Source organism: Aspergillus pseudonomiae, assembly GCF_009193645.1.
Source record: "Aspergillus pseudonomiae strain CBS 119388 unplaced genomic scaffold BDV37scaffold_81, whole genome shotgun sequence".
Classification (NCBI taxonomy): domain Eukaryota; kingdom Fungi; phylum Ascomycota; class Eurotiomycetes; order Eurotiales; family Aspergillaceae; genus Aspergillus; species Aspergillus pseudonomiae.
Genome location: NW_022476073.1, coordinates 25,573 through 48,921, shown reverse-complemented (window position 1 = coordinate 48,921; position 23,349 = coordinate 25,573). Strand labels below are relative to the sequence as shown.

Genomic DNA, 23,349 nt, shown 5'->3' with positions numbered 1-23,349 from the left:
CGGCTCTTTGACCCGTGGACCGCCCTAAGCTTATAATTAAAGGCGAAGCTGTCAACCATGTCTGCTGTTGCCGGACGTTTTCCGAGACACGCCCGGCGTCTCCACTATTCGCGGAAACGGTCGAAAATCCCTCTGTTGCGAATTCGTCTTAAAGATTGGTGATCTCATAATGCCAATCTGCCGGTCTTATCCGGGCCCACTTGTGATGTGCCCTTGCTTCCAGCAGATTTTTCAAAGTGAGGCGGACAGACGACTACGACTAAAGAGTGTGAGCGGCCCTTGCCCCTTTTTCCTCTATCTCGGATCGCTAGGTGAGGGGGTATATGCATATGCTGCGTGAAAAACACCAGTATGAATGGGAGACGGTCCTGAGCTAAAGAATTGAGTATGCAGGGTCCAAGATCGCTGCTGGTGCAGAAAGCGAGTCAGCATGGGCCTTGTCTAACGCTTCCTCCACTTGATAGCAGGGGTTTTATTATATTAAGATATATTATATCAAAGCCGCCCCAGATCGGCCAGCCATGTGTTGGTTTCCTAGACCCATAATAACCAGTCTCTTGGGAAATGCCATAGCGTATATTATATGGACTTTACACATATATGCCCCCGCCCGCATAAATTTCATTTCACGGGAACCATAACAAGTATTCAAGATATTTATAGCTGACGAAATGATATAAACAATGCGATTATCTCCATTATCCAGGCGGTGCACATGAATATGTTTATACAGCTCGAATACGGTCGCCTTCAGCAATAACAATATCGCCATCAAGGGCGACGGTACTCGCCGAACCATCACAATTTGGCCAAAAGCCCTCGCTCTCCCGACAATACCAGTCGACAGTCACCTGTAGTACCTCGTCAAAATTCGTCCGCTGTTTCCATCCAAACGCACGCAGCTTGGAGTCGTCGGTCCAGTACATACTATCATTGAACGGGCGATCCAGAACATACTCAATCCAGTCGTCGAGCTCATGGGTCCCATCGGGATGGAAGCATCGAAATATTTTCTCCGCCACCTCTCCAACCTGTAAGTGGTCGTTGGAGGAGATATTGTGCGTCTCGCCGTCAGGCCCCCTGTGGAAGATCACATCGAGCGCCTCTACAGCATCACCCGCCCATAGAAATGCCGAGATGTGTGACCATCTCCATGGATCGGCATTTTTCTCCTTTGGTTCAAGAGAGTGATGAAGCGCGGGATAAGCTCTAAATCGGGCTTTGATTAAAGGGTCACTCGCTAGTAATAGCGTCGGAGGAGACCTACTTTCAGGGAATTGATGTGGCCCAAACACAGTATTACATCGCACAATAATGGCTGGCATGCGAGACGACTTTCGATATGCCTGGACGATCATCTCGGCCGCGGCCTTGCTGGCTGAGTATGGGCTTGTGGGGTGTAGGCTTTGCTCCTTGGTGAAGGCCAAAGGGCGTTGAGTATCGTTCTCGCCGTATACCTCATCGGTGGACACGTGGATGAATCGTTTACTCGAGCCTAGTTTTCGAGCGATCCCTAGCAGCACCTGGGTACCTATGACATTGGTTCGCGTAAAAGACAGAGGGTCGTTGAGTGATGTGTCGACATGGGACCTAGCAGCGAAATGGATAATAGAATCAATATGGTAGCTGCGGAGCACACTTCCTACATCCTTTGGAGCGCAGATATCTCCTTTGACAAAATGAAAAGTCGCCGACTGCGCGACAGCCTTGAAATTATTTCTTGAGGCGCAGTAGTCGAGACTATCGAAGCAGGTCACAGCATAACGGTCACCGTAGGCCGGCATCAGATGGCGAATGAACCAGCCGCCACTGGACAATGGAATGGCATGTCAGTCAAACTCTGAAGCTACCAATTCCTCAGTGAAGGTGATTGTTGATCTTACATGAAGCCGGCACCCCCAGTCACCATGATATCCTTCAGCACCGGCACACCGTTGAGTTGTGTATGCTCCGAACGCATCATGCCATCCGCAGGTGGATCCCAATCACTATGCATACTGTCGTGCTGAAGCTCCGATCAGCTATATAATGTGTATACAAAATATTCAGGTGAATTCCACTCTTTATCTAACCAACACGCGGCTTGCCTCTCGGCAATAAGCTTCGTGTCTATCCACATCATCACCCCTGAACGTTATCTCAGACCTTGAGTTAGTTCAAGTGGAGCTTATACTCGCTCCATGCAATAGCACTGTCATGTAGACAAGCGGTCCATCGGTTGATTCAAGTGTCTGCATATCCTAAGTTGCGCAGTAGATATCTAAATCTGTATCACTCATTGTACAAGATATCTGGATATCTAGATCTTGCTGCTGTATCACCTAGGGGGTTACGTTGTCTCTAGTACGTTTTCTGACATGTATCGGTGCTTGTAACTCATTGACCGCGACATTTAGGGACAACCTTAGTTCGAGAGTCTTATTTACTTCCAGACAGGCTGTACACTGCCAAATTCCAGCCGGTCTACTGGGAATCAAGGTTCACATCGTATCACGTAAGATTTGTGCGGCATGTACATCTAAGTTTGAGTGCGCCATGTTTCTCACGTGTTGGTGTATGAGGATATGTACGACTACAAGTACCCAACCGGAAAATATTCAATTAATTAATGCGCTTATTGTTCAGCTTTGTATTCCAATTTATTTCGGTCTCCGTGGAGGTAGCACAATGTCTTGGTTGCGATGCATACCAGCCATGCCGGAGTCAGACATACGAAACCCTAACTGCGGTCCACTGGGGGTGCATACGATTTACACTCGATGTCGTCGGGCACTTGCCCCGTCAGCCTTATCACAAACTCATCCTCTACATCCCTCAGAATAACATGTATATGCTCAACTGTACGCACACTCTGCCACTTTACCTTGTTCTTGAACCATTCGATGTTGTTCCCTGCCTACTCTCATTGGCTCATGTCCATTGTAAATGTTCTCTCAATAAAGTCCGCAATTAGCCGCCGGGACTCTGTAGTAGGATCACCTTGCGCATCTACAGGTATAGGCGGTCTTTAACCATACGACGAGATGAACCATGCCCGGCGCTATGGCGTAGGGCCAAGTCGTTGCGTAGAATGCGATAATCAGAGTGATTAGAGAAGGGAACTGAATGGCGAGAAGGGAAACGAATCTGGTCATTGTTGGCAGTCTCTTCCCAGTGTAGCCGCTTCCTCACGAGGAAGTTTGTTACAGAGCCGAAAGTGGCCTGGATCTCTCGGTCCAGAAGATGCAATTGCGGAGATAAGTCGGGTGCGCTTCAGCTGGGATGGATCGCCACAGGCTGACAGTGTTAACGACATCCAAGCTTCATACCATATTCTAGAGAGTCTCCTCACCAATAATGTTTTAAAAGTCTTCCCAAGTATGCGGGATAAAATCTTCCTTGGTGGTGGCGAGGACCTCCTTGCCTGCGTGACTGAGCTCGAACGGCGCATTACGCATCAGCTCCTCTGTGTCGATGATCCTGAGCATTTTAGAACGTTCACGATGAGAAGGAACCGGGTAGTGCCATGGTTTATGGGCCTCTATATAGCGTTCCCTAGGCTTTGCGGCGTGCGATGACAAAGGCTGGCTATCTCGCTGTCTATATAATTCTGTGCTAAAACAGAACTAGCACATACGACCATAGGGTGTGGAGAACAGGGCTTCCCGTCCGCTCAGCCGTACTTAAGCCACACGCCGGGAGGTTAGTAGTTGGGTGGGTGACCACCAGCGAATCCCTCCTGTTGTATGTTTTTCTTTTTGTTCTTGCTGCTAGTTGGTTGTGTTATTTTGCTTGCTGCTTGTTCTTACCCTACCTCGGCCGCTTCCTTCGCTAGCATGACATTAATGTATAACCCAATGCATATTGACGCACCGCGGACCAGGATCACATTTCAATCAGGTATTGGGAATCATAACCTTCAAGAACCACGTATAGGAACCCCTGGATAAGCTACATTGAAAAAACCCTGCTTACCAGGGCGCCGATCCATCTCATCACCACCCTTCGTCCCGCGGCAGGGATAGAGTAACATGTAACTCCTCTCGGTTATCTCCATTGGGGCTAATGAAGGGTATCTGTCTCTATTCCTAGCTTCGAGAGACTCTACCAAACAGATGACCATGTTACTGATATAAAAATGGGATGTCTTACTTTCCTTCTCGGAGACTCGTGGAGATGATTACGGCCAACTTTTCAAATTCATTAAATGGTGAGTGAATTATTTTGTGCTCTGCAGCTAATTAACTTCTACGACGGCCATTACAGCTTACTTCTCGTATAGGTGGCTCAATCCTGAAACGCTAGAGTAGCACCACGGACGAGATTGGCTGCAGCAATGTATCAACCAAGGACGAAGAGCTACTGGATGGAACGGAGCGGATAGATCATCTGACCTTAATTGTTGATTTTGCTTCTAGTTAGATAGATTGGCAGCGTAGATATTAGCCTGTTCGGCATGTTGGCGTGGGCTGGAATGAAATCACCGAGTAAAACCTATCGCTAGCGTATAACCACGCATTCTCTTCGTTCCCGTCACCGTCTGGGCGATTTATCATTCTTTCGTGTGGCATCATCTTCGTAGTATTACAAGCCTTCTTGTTCAAGATGATCTCTCATACTGGATGGCGATCCTCGCGTGCCTTTGTTACGTTGGTTGTTTCCGTTGCTATCTTCACCGACATTTTCCTCTACGGACTGATTGTACCCGTGCTTCCCTTTGCCCTAAAGGTGCGAATGAGCTTGCCAGAGAATGATATCCAACTCTGGGCCTCGGCATTTCTGGCTGTCTATGGAGCCTCTATTTTTCTGGGGTCTTGTATGCACCAACGACCCATCTCCACATCTTTAACGACCTGACGCAGTCCATCTAACATGAACTCTCCCAATCTGCAGTACTCTTCGGCTGGATAGGCGACCACTCAAAGGCAAGACAAGGCCCATTCCTACTCGGCCTAGTCATCGTAGGCGGCGCCACTTTCATCACTGCCCTCACGACCTCCCTCCCGTTATTTCTTCTAGCCCGGGTGCTACAGGGCCTCTCCACCTCCAGCATCTTCACGATCGGCTACAGCCTCCTCCTCGACACCGTCGGAACCAACCACATCGGGAGCGCCTTGGGCTTCACCAACCTGGGCCTGAGTCTCGGGCTCTTCGCCGGGCCCATCATCGGCGGCTTCATCTACGATATAGCCGGCTACGTGGCCGTATTTGCCCCGGCATTCGCACTCATAATCATTGAGACAACCCTCTGCTTGCTCCTCAAGCCCCTACCACCCGGATACAAACACAACCCATCATCCGAACATAATCCATCGCCCGAAGAATCACCCCTACTACACGATGGACAATCGCAATCCTCACCCCCAACCATTCTCCTACTCCTCCGCTCCCCCCGCTTCCTCGTCGCCATGATAGGCATGTGCATGCTCAACACCTTCATGACAGCCCTCGAGGCCGTCCTCCCCGTCTACCTCCAGGACCTCTTCCACTACACATCCAGCCAATCGCCCTCGTCTTCCTGTCGAGCTCCCTCCCCCTAATGGTTCTCTCGCCCCTTGCCGGCTACTGCGTGGACCGCGTCGGTCCCTTCTGGCCGGCTGTTTCGGGCTTTGCGCTCGCGACCCCGAGCATGATGCTTCTGGGCGTGGTTCAGCAGAATACGGCCCTGCATTCGGTGCTTCTACGTGTTTTTCTGTTCCTGTTTGGCTGCGGGGTGGCGATGGCCATGCCTGCCCTCATGACAGAAATTAGCAGGGCGACTGAGAGACTGCATCCGGGAGGTTGCGGTGCGTCTTCGCAGGCGTATGGCCTGAGTAATGCTGCTTTTGCGGCTGGGACGCTGGCGGGGCCGCTTTATGCGGCGTATATGAGGGAATGGGCTGGGTGGGTGGTTTTGACTGGTTCGATGGGGGTGTTTGGTCTTGTTACAGTGGGTTTGGTGGTTGTTTTTACACGGGGGTGTGGGAGGGAGGATGTTTGAGGTTGATGGACGTATACTAGTGGTTATATCAAACTGTTGAATAGTGATGTAGCTCTGGAATGGTAATGCGAGGTTTAGGATGTTTTAGCAGGTAGTGCTACAGGATACTCCAAGGTCTCGATTTCCTCAGGGAATTTGAGGTCGTTCTCCCGTCGCACTGTATCCATGATCTCCATGACGGTCAGGCTCTCTAGCCAGGGCATCTCGGGACTCTCTAGAAGACCTTGGCGAATGCACCGTGCGACCTCGTCCGCCTCGAAACAGAGGCCGTATAAATCGCCGGATATAAGCTTGGTCTTGTCCATGCTGATCGTCCACGGAGTGCCTATCCCAGGTCTTCGTCTGATGACTCGTAGCCGGAACGGATACCACGGCCAACCGGATATTTGGATTTCGCCTTTGTTGCCTTGAATGCGCACCGCGACGGTCTCGTCGTCTGGGTTGCTTGTGGCGCGTAGACTGGAACTCGCTGTGGCTTGTATTTCGGGTCGGTCTGCTGTGCTGGGGGCGAATTTCATCAGTATGGTGGTGGTTTCGTCGACGCCCTATATAGGGTATTTTGTCATGGTGGAGAGGATCTGGACCGGGCGACGATCTTCCTTGGTGAGGGCTTGGAGGGCCCAGTGGATGGAGTAGACGCCAACTGATTCATATACCGTCAGTCATAGTCAGAGATAGGCTTCCGGACGGACATTTGAACTCACGGTCTAACAGCGCTCCGCCAGCCAGTTCTTTAACAACCATGCGGTCGCCCGTCGGAAATTCCCTGCATGGATCCACTCCCAGACCATTATCTGCGAAGACACGGGTGATGGTCCCAATCGCACCGGCTTGGAGAAGTCCACGCACCTCTACACTAACTGGGAGGAACCGTATCCACAGTCCCTCCATGAGAAACCGCTGCTTCTGCTCCGCCACAGCGAACAACTTCTTGGCTTGTGCGGCATTCACAGTCAGGATTTTCTCACACAGCACGTGTTTTCCCGCTTCGAGCGCCAGCATGGCATTCTGGAAGTGGTGAGAATGAGGTGTCGCGATATAGACCACGTCGATGGTAGGGCAGTTGACTAGATCGGAGTAACTGCCGTATGCTTGGCAGTAAGACGGGGCTCGGACTGTGGTCATGAATTCGTGGGCGACATCTTCTGAGCGAGAAAACGCTACCCCGGAAAGGAGGTGGACGATATCGATCCGTTCCCTTGTGACCGGGTCGATGAGGAAGGTCTTCTGTGAAATCTGGACTAGTTAGAAAAGTTTTGCTTCCGCTTGAGGGGATGTATCCTGTGACTATGAGATGTTAACATTGCTCTTCTTGTACGGAAATATATCCATTATGCATTGTAAGTACGTACCTAGAATGCCCCAGTGTAAGTGGAATGTTTCTTCCATCGTGGTCTGTGGTATGATTCCCGTAGAATATTCAATGATGCTATCTCACATCCGTCCAAGATTCATATTTATATCTTCCGAGGGTCAGCGCCCGGTTCCAACTGAAAGAAAGTCAAGTCTCCTCTGCCAGGTGGGCCTTGTGTCACCAAATATCCTCCAATGTGTTTTTTACCCCTCTGGTTTAAATAACACGATTCCTGCTTTCTGGTCCGCATATGCGTTTTAAATGGCGCGCTTAATAATGGTGCTTACCTTGTGTGTCCCTCGAGATTCACATATGCAACACTTCCGAATATGGATCAGCACACCAATAGTGGACTATTCCTACAACCTGCACCACCATTATTGGCACCGAATTGGCCAATATCGAAGATGTCCTTACTCTGAACAACCTGTCCGGCAAGGGAAAATACACCCGGCTCTGTGAACAATGGCTGGAACAGTTCAAGACAATAACGGCCGAGCACTGGTTGTCTCGTCCTGCACCTTTGCCCTGGAGATGGCCGCCATAGTTGCCGATATGCAACCAGGCGATGAGGTGATTGTCCCCAGTTATACATACGTCACAACCGTGAACGCATTCGCGCTGCGGGGCGCCGTACCTGTATTTGTAGATGTAGATGACGCCATGATGAACATTGACGCGACCCTTATCGAAAGGGCAATCACTCCCAAGACGCGAGCAATCATCCCCAGTCCACTATGGCGGGCTCGCATGCGACATGGACAAAATCATGGAGGTCGCCAAAAGACACCGGCTGTTCGTCTGTGAGGACGCAGCCATGGCATGCACGTCCACCTACAAGGGCCAGATGCTCGGCACGATTGGCAACGTCGGCTGCCTCAGCGTTCAGGAAAAGAAGAACTTTACAGCCGGTGGTCAGGGAGGTGCCCTTCTCGTCAATGATCCAGCGCTGGTCGAGCGAGCCGAGATTCTTTACGACAACGGGACCAACCTGTTGCGCTTCATGCGCGGCGAAGTTGATCACTACCAGTAGCTGGATCTGGGGTTGAATGCCATTCTTTCTGAGCTGCAGGCTGCGTTTCTGTACGCACAGTTTCAAGCTGCGAGTAATATCAATGCGCGCAGAAGGTATATCTGGGACCGTTATTTTGTCAGTCTGTTACCTTTAGTCCGCAATGGGTACATCACCTTACCCCATGTTCCTGATAATACCACCCATAACGCGAACGTGTTCTATATCAGGATTATAGGCCCGGCGCAGCGCCAGGATCTGATTCAGCATATGGCCAGTGCGAATGTGCAGACACATCCACAATTTATGCCGCTGCATTCGTCGCCTTTTGGTCGAAGTCATGGTCGCTTTGATGGAGTTGACCGTGTTACGTCACTCGCCAGCTCGCAAATCTTGCTGCTGCCGGTGCATTTGGCGCTGTCTGATGAGGCGTAGGGGGTTGTAATCCGGGAGCTGTTTGTTTTTTGGGGTGAGACAACAGCGGGCAGGTCTCAGCTGTACTTGGGTTAATTATGACTTTTGGTTGAAGTCACTAGTTCTTTTGGTGGTTCCCTCCAACTGTTCACAAAGTTGCTATCCTGGAAGGCAAACCCTCAAGGGCGTGATCGTAGTGAATGTAAGAGACAGTGAACGGTTTCTTGAACTGTCTGTAATACTGTTCGATGGACCAAGATGATTCGGTCAGAGTTGTTTCAACTGGAGGTACCAATCTACCAACCCCGGAAATATTTCGAAGTTAAGCTAGAGTTACTATTGTGGAATTCCATCGACAAACACGTGCGTGCTCTGCTTCACCGGTGGAAACTGGGCTATTTGAACTACTAGCTATACTGTTGTGGAGTCCTGCATACACTCAGGTAACAAGGTATCTAGAGCCTGTTGAGTATATATAAATAAACATTGATCTTCGCCAACGTGCATACCAATGCTTCGACCAAAAGAAAAGAAGAAGAGTAATTAGCTTTGACAATTTCTTCTCTCTTTGAAAGAGTAAGGTTACAAGTTGAAACGTGGAAGTTCTGGAGAAACACTCTATTTGGTAAAAAGCAAATGAGACTGAAAATCATGAAGTTATGAAATTCTTGGCATTTTCACATTTTGACATTTTGAAAATTCAAATCCCAAACACTTCTCAGACATTTAATGCCCTTCCAGTTGCCACTTTGGTGAATATGATACTTGGAGAGTATAATTATACAACCAATTTCACAAGATATGTGTACAATGGACAACGTTGATTGATATTCCACCTGGCATTTCAAAATGTCAATATTGAAATTCGTGACATTTTGACATTTTGAAATTCATGAGGAAATTGAAATATATGACACCCGTTTATGGTTTAGCGGCTTACTGGATGACCGCCTGTCAAAATAGACCTATTCTGCTTGGCAGAAACCTGTCTCCGTGGCCTCCTCCCGCTTACTATAGCAAATATGGTAGGCGGTATAATGACAGTATACTAAACCCTACATGGGTCAATAAATTTCAATTTCCTCCAACTGTACGTAGTATTATGTACATAAAGTCGTACATTTAGCTACCAACTTCTTGAAACCTCAATTGATCAACGGTCTCTGGAATTATATTCACTACTTAAGGTCTGTGCATTTATATGTCGGGTTCAAATTTCAGTCCGACTCCGATACTTCAACCAAGACTGTACGGAGCACTCTGTATAGTATGCGCCTGTCGATATACTTAGCTGATCATCTTTCTTTGTGAAGGAACTCTCTCTCTCTCTACCAGAACAGTTGAGTGCTCTCATTGTACTCGTCTCCACCGATCCTTGTTCATGGTTAACTACCGACCCCGCTTTATGCATCTATGATGCTTGATCAACATTCCAGATGCGTTGTTCACCGCAACACTATGCAAAACTGGAATAGGATATGTAGAAACTCAGGCTTCAACGCAATACTGATGTTACCACGTAGAGATCAGACCCACTTCCCTCTCCAGCATGACCTTGCTGTCTGAGATGGTGAGTTGAGAGTTCTCCAAGTACCAACGCAATGGCCAGGAGGATCGTCGCCAGAGCCACGTTGTTTCATTGGTTCCTTGGGACCGGTTGTTTGACGGGGCCCAGCGATTGGTCATTGGGGTCACTAACGGTGAGCTTAACCATGGACGGGAATCTGAAGGGCGTTTTACGTCAGTCCAAATCGGATCGATCGAGGGAGACACAGTACACAGGAGAGAGAAAAAAAGCATGGTGATGTTGGTTTCTTGAACCAGTTCCTAGTGAAGGAACAGGAACTGGTCCGTTGTGGTCGTCCATTGTGGGATAGCGTTGAAGATGCCCTATCCAATGTCAGCAATATCCATCTCACTGTCGATCACCATAATTATACTCGTACTATGACTTGACTATTTCACATTGAGCAAGAGTTACCCCCTCGGCTAGAGATTTGTACCCGGCTCGGTTTGCCACTTTGGTTTCATTTCCGCCACTTTGGGATCCTTGCGAAGGATATTATCAATTAAATTCAATTCATGTCCAGACACCATTGAATTTTGCTGATCGATACGTGTCAGATTTTACCCAATTTGGGGATAGAACGGAGAGACCGATCTCTTGAGACAATGCAGAGGCTCTAGACCAAGTCACGATGGATCGATCTAACCAAGAGGGTACGTCGATGCGTACCGATTCCTGGCTATCTAATTAAATACCAGCACTCGTAGTCGTACATATGATGGAACACACTCCTAATAATACTTTGAGCCCTGGCCAAATTACGGTACGGTCGCGTTACCTATCCAGGCAGCCAGCGTTGAACTTCCACCCAATCAGATACCGTTCGGGTGATATTTTTCTCGTGGGTGGAGACGGCCGGAGACTTGGCAGGGTCACGGGCTGCAAAGCACAAAAAGAAAATCGAAAACTGACAAAAAGATCGTCCAGTCAACATGCACAGGGCTGATTGGGTGTTCATCACCTCGAATATCCACCCCGTCTTCATCCTCTTGTCCATAGTACGGCTGTGTACTAGTACGAAGGACTGAGTACAACGAGTCGACAGTTACCATGGACGGGATCTCCCCCCTCAGCAAAGAATCTCCCAGGATGCGCAGAACCTTACACGCCCTGAGAATGAAGTCGAGAATGGACTGACCCGAGAGAATTCCAGCCAGAATTCCCAGGCAACCCCCTGTTCATGACGCGATGGAGTTGGACGTTAAGACGGGAACCACAGGATTCTAATCGATGGTGAAACACGCCCCATGATGGTGCCTGGAATAGCCTGAGGTGGCTTTTTTTTAGTTTTTGAATTTTGAATTTTTTTCCCCATTTCTTGCCCTGAAGTGGTACCCGTCGGACACTTGTTTTTTGCCCTTTCATGCTGCTTGTTTCTTCGCACACTTCTTTCTTCCTTTCCCCTTCTCGTTCTCTTTCTCCCTCATAATATTACTCACCTCCTGACCAGAGTGACCGTCCTTCGTTTGTCTCGGATCAATCCCCCGACCCTTCACTCACTCTCTTTCCACGAGTTACGCTCTTTTTTTCAGATACGAATTGATCTGTTGATCTTTTCCTGCTTCACCTTGGGTGCTAGGTTTGACCCACCCCTCCCCCACAAGAACCAGTGGGAGTCGCATCTAGAATCTTTCTTGATGCTTGCCATTCGATAACCTAAATCGACTGTCCTTTGGAGTCGCTTGCGAGCAGTTACTAATTTTACCCCTCTTTGTGCTGCTGGACAGCTGTCGATCTTTTAACAATATAACTGGCCGCCAATCCCACTGCTCGTGCCGTGTCTGCAGCTCTAATGTCGACTCGGCCTGGACTCGCTGAAAAGCGGCTGTCAGCACATCGCTTCCAACAAATCCCTGATTATTCTGGCGACGGCATGGCCAACCCAAACGATGTCACCATTGAAATTCCTCTAAACCCCGTCCCCAGCCGGGGACAAACTGGCGCTCGCAAGACCAGTATCAACCCAGCGAGCCCAGACCCCAATCTGTATGAATCGCCGGGGGAGACCGCTGCCGAAGAAAAGGCCGCCCTGGTCACCGGTCCGGGCCGTCGCAAACGGATTGATTCGGCGCGAGGGCGGTCGTTGGACGATCCAGAAGATGGGACTCTGACGCGCATGGGGCGCATCTACCAAGCAATCTTCAACTTCTCCATCATCACCAGATACCTCATCTACGTGACTCCCCTGGCGCTCTTGATTGCAATTCCCATCATTGTAGGTGCCACGGTCCGTCAAGAGACGAGGATTGGCGGCGTGCCCTTGCATTGGTTTTTTACCTGGATTGAGGTCGTCTGGCTCAGCTTGTGGGTGTGCAAACTCGTCGCCCACTTCCTCCCCTATGTCTTCCAGTTCTTGGTCGGTATCGTCAGCTCCGGCACCCGCAAGTATGCCTTGATTCTACGGAGCCTGAAATTTCCCATCGCCACCGTGCTCTGGGCTGTGGTTTCCCTGGTCACCTTCCTACCGGTATGTTTCACAATCTGGTGTTGCAGTAGGCAACGTGCTAATCCAGCTGCGTGTAGATCATGACGTTGAACCCCGTCAATAAGGCTGAGAATGACACGGGAGCCAAGTCTTGGGAGAAAACCATCAAGAACATTCTGTTTGCTTTATTCGTCTGCAGTCTGATTTTCCTCGCCGAGAAAGCCATGGTTCAGTTGATTTCGATCAGTTATCACCGGAAACAATTCGATAAGAAGATCAAAGAATCTAAGCGCAACGTCACCCTCCTGGGGGAACTGTACGATGCTTCACGGAGTATGTTCCCCATGTATTGTAAGGAGTTTCGCGACGAGGATGCCGCGATGACCGAAATCATTGCAACCAAAGGGAAAGGATTGCCGCGTTCGGGATCGGCCCCCTTGCGACTGATTCGGGAAAATGTGGGCCGGATTGGCGACAAGGTGACGGCAGCATTCGGTGATGTCGCTCAAGAGCTCACGGGTAAAGAAGTGTTCAATGCCAACTCCGCTCGCTCCATTGTCACGTTCGCGTTGGAACGTAAGAGGTCGTCGGAAGCCTTGGCCCGCCGAATCTGGATGTCGTTCGTCATCGAGGGGCGAGAAGCGTTGTATTTCGAAGATATTGCCGAGGTATTGGGTGCAGGCAAGGAAGCGGAGGCGGAGGAATGCTTCCAGATTTTGGACCGCGACGGCAATGGTGATATCAGTTTGGACGAGATGATCCTGACTGTTGGGGAGATTGGTCGCGGCAGGAAGGCACTGAACCACAGCATGCATGATGTAGACCAAGCGATTCACGTTTTGGATAATCTGTTGATGACCATTGCGTTCGGTATCAGCGTTTTGGTCTTTGTCTCATTTGTGACCAGCGGCTTTGGCACGGTGATTGCTGCGGGTGCCACTTCTCTGCTATCCCTGAGTTTTGTCTTCGCCACCACCGCTCAAGAAGTCCTTGGTTCCTGTATCTTTTTGTTTGTGAAACATCCTTTCGACGTCGGCGACCGGGTGGAAATCGACAGCAAGCCATACACAGTGGAACGCATCTCATTACTTTTCTCGGTCTTTACCAGCGTGGCCGATCGTCGAACCACTCAGGTTCCGAACGTCGTGCTGAACACGCTTTGGATTGACAATTTCACCCGTTCCAATGCCATGCATGAGACATTGACCATTCCCATCAAATTTGGCACGAGCTTCTCCGACATCGAACTGCTTCGGCAAGAAATGGAGACCTTTGTTCGTGACAAGGAGAACAGCCGTGACTTCCAGCCGGATGTGAGTATCGATGTCGCCGGGGTGGGTGATATGGACAAGCTGGAGCTCGCCGTCACCGTCTGCCATAAATCCAACTGGGCCATTGAGTCGGTTCGTGCGGCTCGTCGCTCCAAGTTCATGTGCGCATTAGTTGCGGCCATCCGCAAGATCCCTATCCGCGCCCCAGGTGCAGCCGATGAGGAACCTGCTGCTGAGGACAACAACGGTGATAAGCCCGATGGCGGCGATAACACCGGCCCTGGCCTCAACACCGACAAGATGGCTGTATCCGGTCTCACCGCTACGGACAGCCTCCACGATTCGACCATGCCATACGGTGACTCCCGCTCGACCGGACTGGACCTGGGCCGGGATTCTGGATCCTTGCAGCGTCGTGGAGGCGGGGCCTCGGCCAGCTCCCACAGCCAAGGTACCTTCGTCGATTCCAACCGCTCCGCCGGGGAAGGCGAGGGACCCGACGCGGAAAGCTTTCAATCGCCAATGGCCTCGCCAAGAAAGGATCAATTGAACGTCCCCCAGGGTACCCTCAACCGGGAGTCATCGACCGGCCGCCGCAAGGCCAACAGCACCCAGAGCACCCAGAGCACCTATCCCACCGCCACTGGCGGTGTTCCCATCCTCGCTGCGCCCGTTCCGCCCCGACATGCCACCACGGCTCCAGCCCCACCGCCATCTGCACCACTGCCGCCACCCCCACCGGCGGCGGACTACCAGCCCTATTCGGGCCACTACTACGAGGACAGTCCGTATGAGTCCAGCCAGCGGTATGAGCTCCCCTCCATGCCGCAGCCCGCGGAGCAGGATCCCTACGGGGAGTACCCGTCGCCGCAAATGAATCAGTCGCCGACCGGCGAACAACACCCCTCCAACGAACGGATGCCTGGTGCATTCGTCTCGCGCACATCGCAATACGGAGCGAACAACAACCCTCGGTGAATAGCAAGCCAGAAGAAGAATAAATAAGACATGATCAAAAAGGGTATGAATTGTTTTATAAATTTGGGCGTTATGTAATACCAGCTGTGAACAGTACTTATTATGTATGGAAATCAATGCGTGTACGATGTGTCTTCCATCCAAGGATATCAACCAGTAAATCTATTTTCCTGTTTACCAGTATCACCCAGACTGAACAAATTGGAGATATTTCATAATACAAATGATCATAAGAAACCTATAGTACAGAGTGTGACGGGTATCACAACAACAAACAGCCCAGAGCCTCAAAAAGATATCACCTCACCCAGTAAAACACCATGCTTCACTTCACTCACTTCAACTCCTTCCACGGGTACGAAACATCATCACCCTTCCTCACCCAGATCTTTGACTTCCGCTTGTTCACCACATGCTCGACAAACACCTCCCGCGTATACTGCGCCTTGTACTTGCGGATCCAGCGTGGATCCCACAACTCGCTCGCAATGCCTAGATCCTTGCAACACCGCACCAGCGCATTAGACCGACAGCCCTCCGTCGCGGTCGGAATGCCATCAGGCGAGAAGTAGTCCTGTTCGCCGCGCGCAACGGAAACAAGTCTATACATTAAACACAATCATTAGCCAAACCCAACAAACAACCACCCCCCAGTAACCCCCCCACAAAAAAGAAACATAAGAAAAAGACACATACCGTCCATTACAAACCAAAGCATACTCCCTTGTGACCGTCTTCGGAGTAACGATACTCTCACTGCGCGGCACCAGCCCCCAGCCACCGGGCCCAAACGCGCGATTCAAGATCCGCCGGTACTTGATCTCAGGCAGGTAGAGGATGCCATCGGGCTTAATCTCGACTTCTTCCGGGTCTGTCTCGGCGAGGAGGATGTCGGCCGCTTCTTTGGGGAACGGTTCCGCCGAGAGCCCGTGGAAGGAGCGCGTCCAGTCGATCTTCTCCTCCGGGGGGGTGTCCAGCTCCAGCGGTCTGTCGGCGAGCCCGGTTTTGGAGATGTTCTGCGTGGTGGGAGCGTTTGGGGTTGGGGAGAGGATTTTGGTAGCTTGCTTTGCTGGTGTAGCTGGTGTGTTGTTGTTGCTGTTGGTGGTGGTGGGTGGTTTGGGTGCTTGTTGTTGTCGTCGATGCGGGGCGGTGGTGAGGGTGCGGAGTTGGGGGCGGATGGGTGCTTTTGTGCGCGACAGCAGCGTTTCTGCTGCCCGCAGGCTGCGTGGAAGTGACATTTTTGAGGTCTGGTGGGTGGATTGGAGCTGTCGTTGTTCTGGGATGTTGGAGGTGAGTCGCGTTTTTCTGATGTTACGTTGGGAGCTTTGATATGGTCACGTGACGGGCATTTCTTTGTTTCGTACAACAGGGGAGATGGATTATATCTGATTATCGTACATGGCACATAGTGTAGTAATACATAGGGGGTTAGGGGAAACAGAGCAAGGGTAGGTTTAGGCGTCCTTTGTTTGGGTGCGCTCGTCGTTGCCCTTGCGCTTCCAGCATTCGCGGAACGCCTCCATCTGTGTCATTGGCATATAATTAGCAGTCTGTCAATTGAGCTTAACCTTGGGTACCGGGTCTGGATTGAGGTAGATGGGTATGTGTGGCAGTGCACTAGAATACCAATGTGGTGGTGTCTACGGTGGTGTTGGGGGGATGTTGAGTGTTGGGACAGGATACAAGGCACCAGGAACCAACGCACCTCTTCCTTGCACGCCCGCCAGTCCTTCTTAGCAAAGTAACAGTCGTTCATTTTATCCTGCTCCACTACGCAGGGTCAGTCCAGTGATCTTCCGGTGTTAGCCGTCCAGAGTAGCAGCCCACCTGAGCAGCCCGTGCTGAAGATCCGCTTATCCCTATAGACAGATTCCCGCGTCAGTTCACCACCGAACAGTCATTCATTTCTCCGCAATCACTTCATTCTCTCTCTCTTACCACTCATCCGGCTCGTCGTCGTCCACATCCACGACCACTCGCGGGTTCTGCTCCTTGGGTGACATTGTGACGGAAATATTTGCAGGTGAATAGGACGCTGGGAGTTGTTTGTCAGGACGAGGAATTGTCGGAGGGAATTCTTGACCTCCGAAATGTCATCCGCGAGCCCCAACACCACGGGGAAGAGGGTCAACGTCCTGGTCTACACCGGTATGTTCTAACCGACATGGATCAATTTCACCTTATACTAAATAATATCTGTCTCTCCAGGCAATGGAACCACCGTTGAATCCGTCCGCCACTGCCTCTACACTCTCCGCCGCCTGCTCGCCCCCCACTATGCGGTGATCCCCGTGACGGCCGACATGCTCATCAAGGAGCCTTGGTCCCCCACCTGCGCCCTACTCGTGATCCCCGGCGGAGCCGATCTTGGATATTGTCGAGCCCTGAACGGCCCAGGTAACCGCCGAATCGAACAGTTTGTCCGCCGAGGTGGCGCTTACTTGGGCTTCTGTGCGGGGGGCTACTACGGCTGCAAACGGTGTGAGTTCGAGGTCGGCGACAAAACCTACGAGGTGATCGGCGATCGCGAGCTGGCTTTCTTCCCGGGGATCTGTCGGGGATGCGCATTCCCTGGGTTCGTTTATCATAGTGAAGCCGGTGCACGGGCGGCGGAGCTGAAGGTCTCCAAGGAGGCCTTGAATGTGGGCATTGTGCCGGAGAGCTTCCGGTCGTATTACAATGGCGGTGGCGTCTTTGTAGATGCGTCTTCGTATGCGGATAAGGGTGTCGAGGTGCTGGCCAGCTATACAGAGGAGCTCAATGTCGACTCGGGATCAAGTGCGGCGGCTGTTGTCTACTGCAAAGTGGGTGAAGGAGCGGCCGTTCTGACGGGGCCACATCCGGAGTATGTATCCTGGTAATGTGATTTAAACAGAGGCTCATATATCTAGATTCGCGGCGGTGAACCTCGATAAAAACGCCGGTGGTCCGGAATACGGAAAAATGGTAGACGCCTTAGCTGCGGATGACAGGGCGCGGACGGACTTCTTGAAGGCTTGTTTGACGAAGTTGGGGCTGCAAGTCACGCAGAACACGACGACCGTGCCGTCGCTTTCGTCGCTGCATATCTCTTCCCTCGACCCAGCTGATACTTCTTCGATTCTTTCGTCCTTGCAGGAGGTGATCACTACCGATGGAGAGCACCAGTACCTCAAGGATGAGAATGACACGTTCCGCATCGAGAAGCCTGAGACTTGGAATATGGAATCTCTACAAGAGGCCCTTCCGGATGATTCGAGAGAGGACCCGAGCAAGGCTGAAGAGGGCATCGTCGATTACAATGCTATTGTAAAGCACCTTGTGATCCACGAGGATGTGCCATCGTCGAAGCTGACCCCCTACTTCAACCACCATGCATTCTATTCTAATCTCCGACAATATCAATCGCAAATGAGGGAGGGCGCGTCGGAGTTTGGCTCTAGTATAGTCTATGGGGAGGTCGTCACGAGTACCAATACCATTTTAGAAAAGTGTGTCCTCCATCCCTAAGTTTTGCCGACTGTCTCTAACCCGGCTAGAAACCCAAAGCTTCTTCGCAACTTGCCGCACGGTTTCACCGCCACTGCTACTACGCAGGTCGCTGGACGAGGCCGAGGCTCGAACGTGTGGGTGTCGCCCGCCGGTGCCCTCATATTCTCAACGGTGGTCCGCCACCCGATGGAGAAGATGCAGTCTGCGCCGGTTGTCTTCATCCAGTACCTAGCAGCCATGGCGGTGGTGCAAGGTATCAAGAGTTACGACAAAGGCTTCGATGAGATGCCCGTCAAAATGAAATGGCCAAATGACATTTGTGAGTTGTATAAGGTCCGGAATACTCGCTACTAAGCTAACTGGACAGATGCCCTGGATCCCGAGAATGCGGATAAGAAGCGCTATACCAAAATTTGCGGTATCCTGGTAAACTCGCAGTACTCGTCGGGTGAATATACGTCCGTAGTCGGCATCGGCATCAACGCCACCAACACGTCGCCCACTACGTCTTTGAACGCGCTGGCCGCACACTTCCTCGGTAATAAAACGGCGCCTATTACCCTTGAGAAGCTCCTGGCGCGTATCTTAACCACGTTCGAAGAGTTGCACACTCGCTTCCTCCGGACCGGGTTCGATAGGACATTCGAGGAGATGTACTACAGCGACTGGTTGCATATGCATCAAGTCGTCACGTTAGAAGAAGAAGGCGGTGCCCGGGCCCGAATTAAGGGTATCACCCGAGACTATGGGTTATTGCTCGCCGAGGAATTGGGATGGGACGATCGGCCGACTGGGCGGATCTGGCAGTTGCAGAGCGACAGTAATAGCTTCGACTTCCTCCGCGGACTGGTGAGGCGTAAAGTGTAGCCTAGATTCGAGATAGATCCACGATACACGTCACGGCGACAAGAATAGAATAGAATAAAGAGATGCTGCTATATTTGGTGGAAGGCTGAGCATGTCAAGCAAGTGCCAAGGAGGCTTGGCTAACCGCCCTAAGACAAGGCTGAGCGGGACAAAAGTGGAGCCCTCCGGTTGTTACGCCGGCATCCGGACAGCGTCAACAAAGCTGTCACCAACTTCCAACTGAGCTGGTAATTCGTCCTAAAGGCCTGTCAAATTAAGTCTCTTAGCGTATGAACCCCATGGGAGGTACTCGGGGGGTCCAAGGGGAGACTGAGACTACATGAAACGGCCCGTAATCACAGCGTCAGCCGCCATTCATTCCTTGTAATTCTCTCACCTAACACAAATTTGGGATTCGCCGATCATGTGCCGTGATCAACAGGCACCAGGATTATTTATTCGTTGGTGAGTCCCTTTCGTTGGGGAAATCCTTTGACATTTTTTTCTCATCCCCTTTCCAACATTTGTCTACTCACCTCACTCACACACTTCACCAACACTACATCCTCCCATCAAAATGTTCGGCTTCTCTATGTTCAAGTCTTCCAAGGAGGAAGAGACCTCCCAGCAGCCTACCTGGAACCCCAACACTCTCACTATGGAGCAGCCTACTAGCCCTGCGGCTCCCAATCAGCAGCAGGTCGTGACTGAGCAGCCTGTACGTGGCCTCCCCACACCATACTTTTTCCGTTCCTCTTTCTACCGTGCATTGTTTATGATTTCTCCCATGCCATATAGCTAATGATCGAACAGGCCAGCCAGGAGCAGATGAACATGAACCTCCGCGGTGGTGGAAATGGCGGTGGCATCTGCTGCGGAATGTACGTTCCCCTTACCTACCCAATGAGACCTCCATGCATCTCCAATGAGTGTAATGGGCAAGCATTGCAATAAAAAAAAGCTAACGAGTCGGGTACAGTTGCGCCGGTCTGGCTTGCTTCGAGTGCTGTGAGATCTGCTGTTAAAAGTGTCGCACGGACCCATCTTGGACATCGCCTGAGGGTCGTCATGATGTCTCCGCGACCGACTCTCGTGTCAATGTTATAGATACCCAGAGTTCTAGACTCGCTATGTTGAATGTTAATGCTAGCTATGGATGAGATGCGACGTGAAATGGCCTGCGGCCGCATCATACACTAAGGTTGAACTGGTGTTCGCAACGTGTACATATCAATGGACGTGATAGGTCATGTCTCCATCAATAATCTTCCGCCCACGTTCGAGTGTCGGCCTAGACTTATGTACTATTTTCAGTAGCAGTCTCGGTGTCATGGTTCGTATTTCAGTCGTCACTTGCATTCTGTAGCTGTGCCACATGACATGCTGGTTTGTATGCGGTGCTGACATAATTGAATCAAATAGCTCACTCATCAACGAGCTCGTGAATTAAATCGTATTGTCAATGGGACAACCATGGACGATCCCGCGTCATGTGGAATGGAACCCTAGGATCATTTAGGTAGCAGCCTTAGTGCCTCGGGCAGGACCTCGTACTACATGACGTCCATCACATGATTTCTTACAGGTTCAACTTTGTAGCCACCTTCAGCGTCACCCCCGCATGCTCATTGCTGATACATTGAAGATCTGATGATGATAGTGGCTCGGCCTCCCCGGACTCCGATCAGGGCCTGTCCCACCCCTCCCAAGCACAATCGGGTGACGCCGACCTGTCAGGGTAGTCCGGATGTCAACGCTCGACCAAGATCTTCACTGCGAATCATGACCAAACCAAGAGGGATCGGCGTTTCGACGTTCCCGAAGTGGGTTACTGTTCTAAGCGTCGCCGAATGGTGTGTGCGAGATGATGACTTGGTGGGACGGTGGCCCGCCTGGCTTAGGCGAACGGCGGCGCCATTATTATGAAATCATCTATATGCGTATGCATTATATGTGGATTAATTCACTCCAGCCACTTCACTCGTCTCCTATACACCACTATGCTAGGGTGTTTCTCCACTTCTTCACTTACACCCTCGGTGATGATGTTACCGCCCGAGGTTGAGTCGATCGGCTGGAAGGACTAAATATTGCTGTACATCCACCCTTCTTCTGGTCGCTTTGTTGCACCGCATCAACCCTCTACTGGGAACGATAACGGCCACCATGATTCCCCTTCTCATGTTTGCGGCCCTCGCGGTCGTCTTGCGTCTTCTTTGGTCCATCGTTACCAGTTTTCGTCATGCTCAAAATGCTCGCAAGTGGCACTGTGGTGCGATCCCCACCTATCCGGGTGATATACTCGGCATCAACACGTTGAAGGAAGTTCTGCGCGCCGACAAGGAGAAACTCATCCCCATGTTGTCGGCGCGGCGTGTCGAGACGATGACAGCCCGTGAAGGAAGATACGTCACGACCTTCCGCTTCCGCCAGATGGGAAGGGAGAGCGTCTTTACTTCTGACCCGAAAAATATGCAAGCCATTCTGGCTACACAGTTCAAGGACTTCGAGCTCGGGAATGCCAGAAGAAATACCATGCATCCGTTGTTGGGACCCGGCATCGTGAGTTCCCCTGCACCTCTGCCACACAGAGTATAGTCACAACAATTACTAACGCCGCCAATCGTGATCCAGTTCTCAGCAGACGGCGAAGCCTGGTCGCGATCGCGATCCCTACTCCGCCCGCAGTTCACCCGCGACCAAGTCAGCGACCTCGATCTCGAAGAACGCCACGTCCAAAAAGCCATGGCCGGCATGCTCGCTGACCCGTCCACCAAATGGACTCCCGAAATCGACATCCAGACCATCTTCTTCCGACTGACCATCGACTCTGCCACGGAATTCCTCTTCGGCGAGAGCGTCGAAAGCCAAACCGCCGCACTAAGCGGTGGTAAAATCATCGAGGACAAATTTCCCTTCTACTTCGACCGCGGCCAGTGGTACGCCGCGCAGCGCTCGCGCTTCGAAAAGCTCCACTGGATAGTCAACAACAAAGAAAGCCGCGAAACCGAGCGCTTCGTGCACGCCTACGTCGACCGCTTCGTCGACGACGCACTCGCTGCTGTGAAAGAAGGCAAAATCAACCCCGAAAAGGGCAGTTCGGACCACTACGTCTTCCTCCACGGCCTGACTGCCGCCACGCAGGACCCAGTCGAACTCCGCTCCCAACTTCTCAACATCCTCCTCGCGGGCAGAGATACCACCGCTTCGCTGCTGAGCTGGTGCGTTCTCCTCCTCGCGCGCCATCCGGATATCTTCCAGAAACTCCGCAACACTATCCTGTCCGACTTTGGCAGCTATGAAAACCCAAAGAACATTACCTTCGCTTCGCTCAAATCCTGCCGTTATCTCCACTACTTCATGAACGAGGTCCTCCGTCTCTACCCCATTGTGCCGGGGAACCGTCGCATCGCGGCGAAGGATACCACCCTGCCCCGCGGTGGAGGCCCGGACGGCTCCGAGCCCGTGTACGTCCGCAAGGGCCAACCGGTCGTGTATAGCGTGTTCGTCACACACCGACGGAAGGACATCTGGGGCGCGGACGCGGAGGTGTTCAATCCGGACCGCTGGGAGGACCGGAAGGTCGGGTGGGAGTATTTGCCGTTCAACGGAGGTCCGAGAATCTGTATCGGGCAGCAGTTCGCGCTTACGGAGGCTGGATATGTGCTTGTGCGGCTTCTGCAGAGGTTTGATCGGATCGTGGATGCCAGGCCGGACAACGAGATCCGGTTTAATGCGACGCTTACCAGTGCGCCGTGGGAGAATGTGGTTGTTAGGTTGAGGGAGGGGGCTTAGTGTGCCTGTTAGGTGTCTACCAAATTGTATTTTCACGAATAGTCTGTCTACCTAATGATTTTGCTTTTCGTTCTAGGGAATAATATGACAAGCGTTACCTGGACTGAAGCTGGTAATACTTAGTGCCAAATGCCATCTGTAGTCATAAGGGAGTAGAAATATTACAGTATAATACTGGAAAAAAGAAAAAGAAACAAAGATAAGATGATAGTACTATCATTTCTCCCAGGTCTAGAGATCTCAAATGAGCATCTCAA

At 51.3% G+C, this 23,349-nt stretch overlaps 10 protein-coding genes across 10 annotated transcripts; 6 read left to right on the top strand and 4 right to left on the bottom strand.

Moving 5' to 3' along the window:
- Positions 1-314: 314 nt before the first annotated feature.
- BDV37DRAFT_258164 (dTDP-D-glucose 4,6-dehydratase) lies at positions 315-1,815 on the bottom strand. The gene has a single exon (XM_032083011.1). The coding sequence runs from the start codon at positions 1,782-1,784 to the stop codon at positions 726-728; it is 1,059 nt and encodes a 352-aa protein (XP_031937582.1). The 5' UTR covers positions 1,785-1,815; the 3' UTR covers positions 315-725.
- Positions 1,816-4,584: 2,769 nt separating this feature from the next.
- Positions 4,585-5,959, top strand: BDV37DRAFT_274575 (MFS transporter; the record flags this gene model as incomplete). Its single annotated transcript, XM_032085255.1, has 3 exons — positions 4,585-4,795; positions 4,873-5,444; positions 5,480-5,959. 3 exons carry the CDS (start codon positions 4,585-4,587, stop codon positions 5,957-5,959), a joined length of 1,263 nt encoding a protein of 420 aa, XP_031937581.1.
- Positions 5,960-6,033: 74 nt separating this feature from the next.
- On the bottom strand, positions 6,034-7,291 carry BDV37DRAFT_286763 (Gfo/Idh/MocA family protein; the record flags this gene model as incomplete). Its single annotated transcript, XM_032087984.1, has 4 exons — positions 6,034-6,504; positions 6,544-6,602; positions 6,664-7,195; positions 7,262-7,291. 4 exons carry the CDS (start codon positions 7,289-7,291, stop codon positions 6,034-6,036), a joined length of 1,092 nt encoding a protein of 363 aa, XP_031937580.1.
- A 487-nt stretch (positions 7,292-7,778) lies between these two features.
- Positions 7,779-8,835, top strand: BDV37DRAFT_274573 (pyridoxal phosphate-dependent transferase; the record flags this gene model as incomplete). Its single annotated transcript, XM_032085254.1, has 4 exons — positions 7,779-7,964; positions 8,032-8,342; positions 8,421-8,730; positions 8,761-8,835. 4 exons carry the CDS (start codon positions 7,779-7,781, stop codon positions 8,833-8,835), a joined length of 882 nt encoding a protein of 293 aa, XP_031937579.1.
- A 3,050-nt stretch (positions 8,836-11,885) lies between these two features.
- BDV37DRAFT_210422 (serine/threonine protein kinase) lies at positions 11,886-15,147 on the top strand. The gene is made up of 2 exons (XM_032079997.1): positions 11,886-12,773; positions 12,830-15,147. Exons 1-2 carry the CDS (start codon positions 12,099-12,101, stop codon positions 14,978-14,980), a joined length of 2,826 nt encoding a protein of 941 aa, XP_031937578.1. The 5' UTR covers positions 11,886-12,098; the 3' UTR covers positions 14,981-15,147.
- BDV37DRAFT_210352 (putative mitochondrial genome maintenance protein Mgm101) lies at positions 15,148-16,363 on the bottom strand. Its single transcript, XM_032079996.1, has 2 exons — positions 15,677-16,363; positions 15,148-15,582 (listed from the first exon to the last, which is right to left on the bottom strand). Exons 1-2 carry the CDS (start codon positions 16,216-16,218, stop codon positions 15,315-15,317), a joined length of 810 nt encoding a protein of 269 aa, XP_031937577.1. The 5' UTR covers positions 16,219-16,363; the 3' UTR covers positions 15,148-15,314.
- A 71-nt stretch (positions 16,364-16,434) lies between these two features.
- Positions 16,435-16,983, bottom strand: BDV37DRAFT_286759 (uncharacterized protein; the record flags this gene model as incomplete). The annotated part of the gene is made up of 4 exons (XM_032087982.1): positions 16,435-16,503; positions 16,686-16,750; positions 16,808-16,839; positions 16,919-16,983. The coding sequence occupies 4 exons, from the start codon at positions 16,981-16,983 to the stop codon at positions 16,435-16,437; spliced, it is 231 nt and encodes a 76-aa protein (XP_031937576.1).
- Positions 16,904-19,525, top strand: BDV37DRAFT_210427 (biotin--[acetyl-CoA-carboxylase] ligase BPL1). Its single transcript, XM_032079998.1, has 5 exons — positions 16,904-17,128; positions 17,189-17,825; positions 17,872-18,450; positions 18,499-18,770; positions 18,819-19,525. The coding sequence occupies exons 1-5, from the start codon at positions 17,071-17,073 to the stop codon at positions 19,316-19,318; spliced, it is 2,046 nt and encodes a 681-aa protein (XP_031937575.1). The 5' UTR covers positions 16,904-17,070; the 3' UTR covers positions 19,319-19,525.
- A 349-nt stretch (positions 19,526-19,874) lies between these two features.
- On the top strand, positions 19,875-20,322 carry BDV37DRAFT_286757 (uncharacterized protein; the record flags this gene model as incomplete). The annotated part of the gene is made up of 3 exons (XM_032087981.1): positions 19,875-20,015; positions 20,111-20,178; positions 20,277-20,322. The coding sequence occupies 3 exons, from the start codon at positions 19,875-19,877 to the stop codon at positions 20,320-20,322; spliced, it is 255 nt and encodes an 84-aa protein (XP_031937574.1).
- A 1,021-nt stretch (positions 20,323-21,343) lies between these two features.
- On the top strand, positions 21,344-23,254 carry BDV37DRAFT_210248 (cytochrome P450). The gene is made up of 2 exons (XM_032079995.1): positions 21,344-21,859; positions 21,932-23,254. The coding sequence occupies exons 1-2, from the start codon at positions 21,464-21,466 to the stop codon at positions 23,090-23,092; spliced, it is 1,557 nt and encodes a 518-aa protein (XP_031937573.1). The 5' UTR covers positions 21,344-21,463; the 3' UTR covers positions 23,093-23,254.
- Positions 23,255-23,349: the final 95 nt, after the last annotated feature.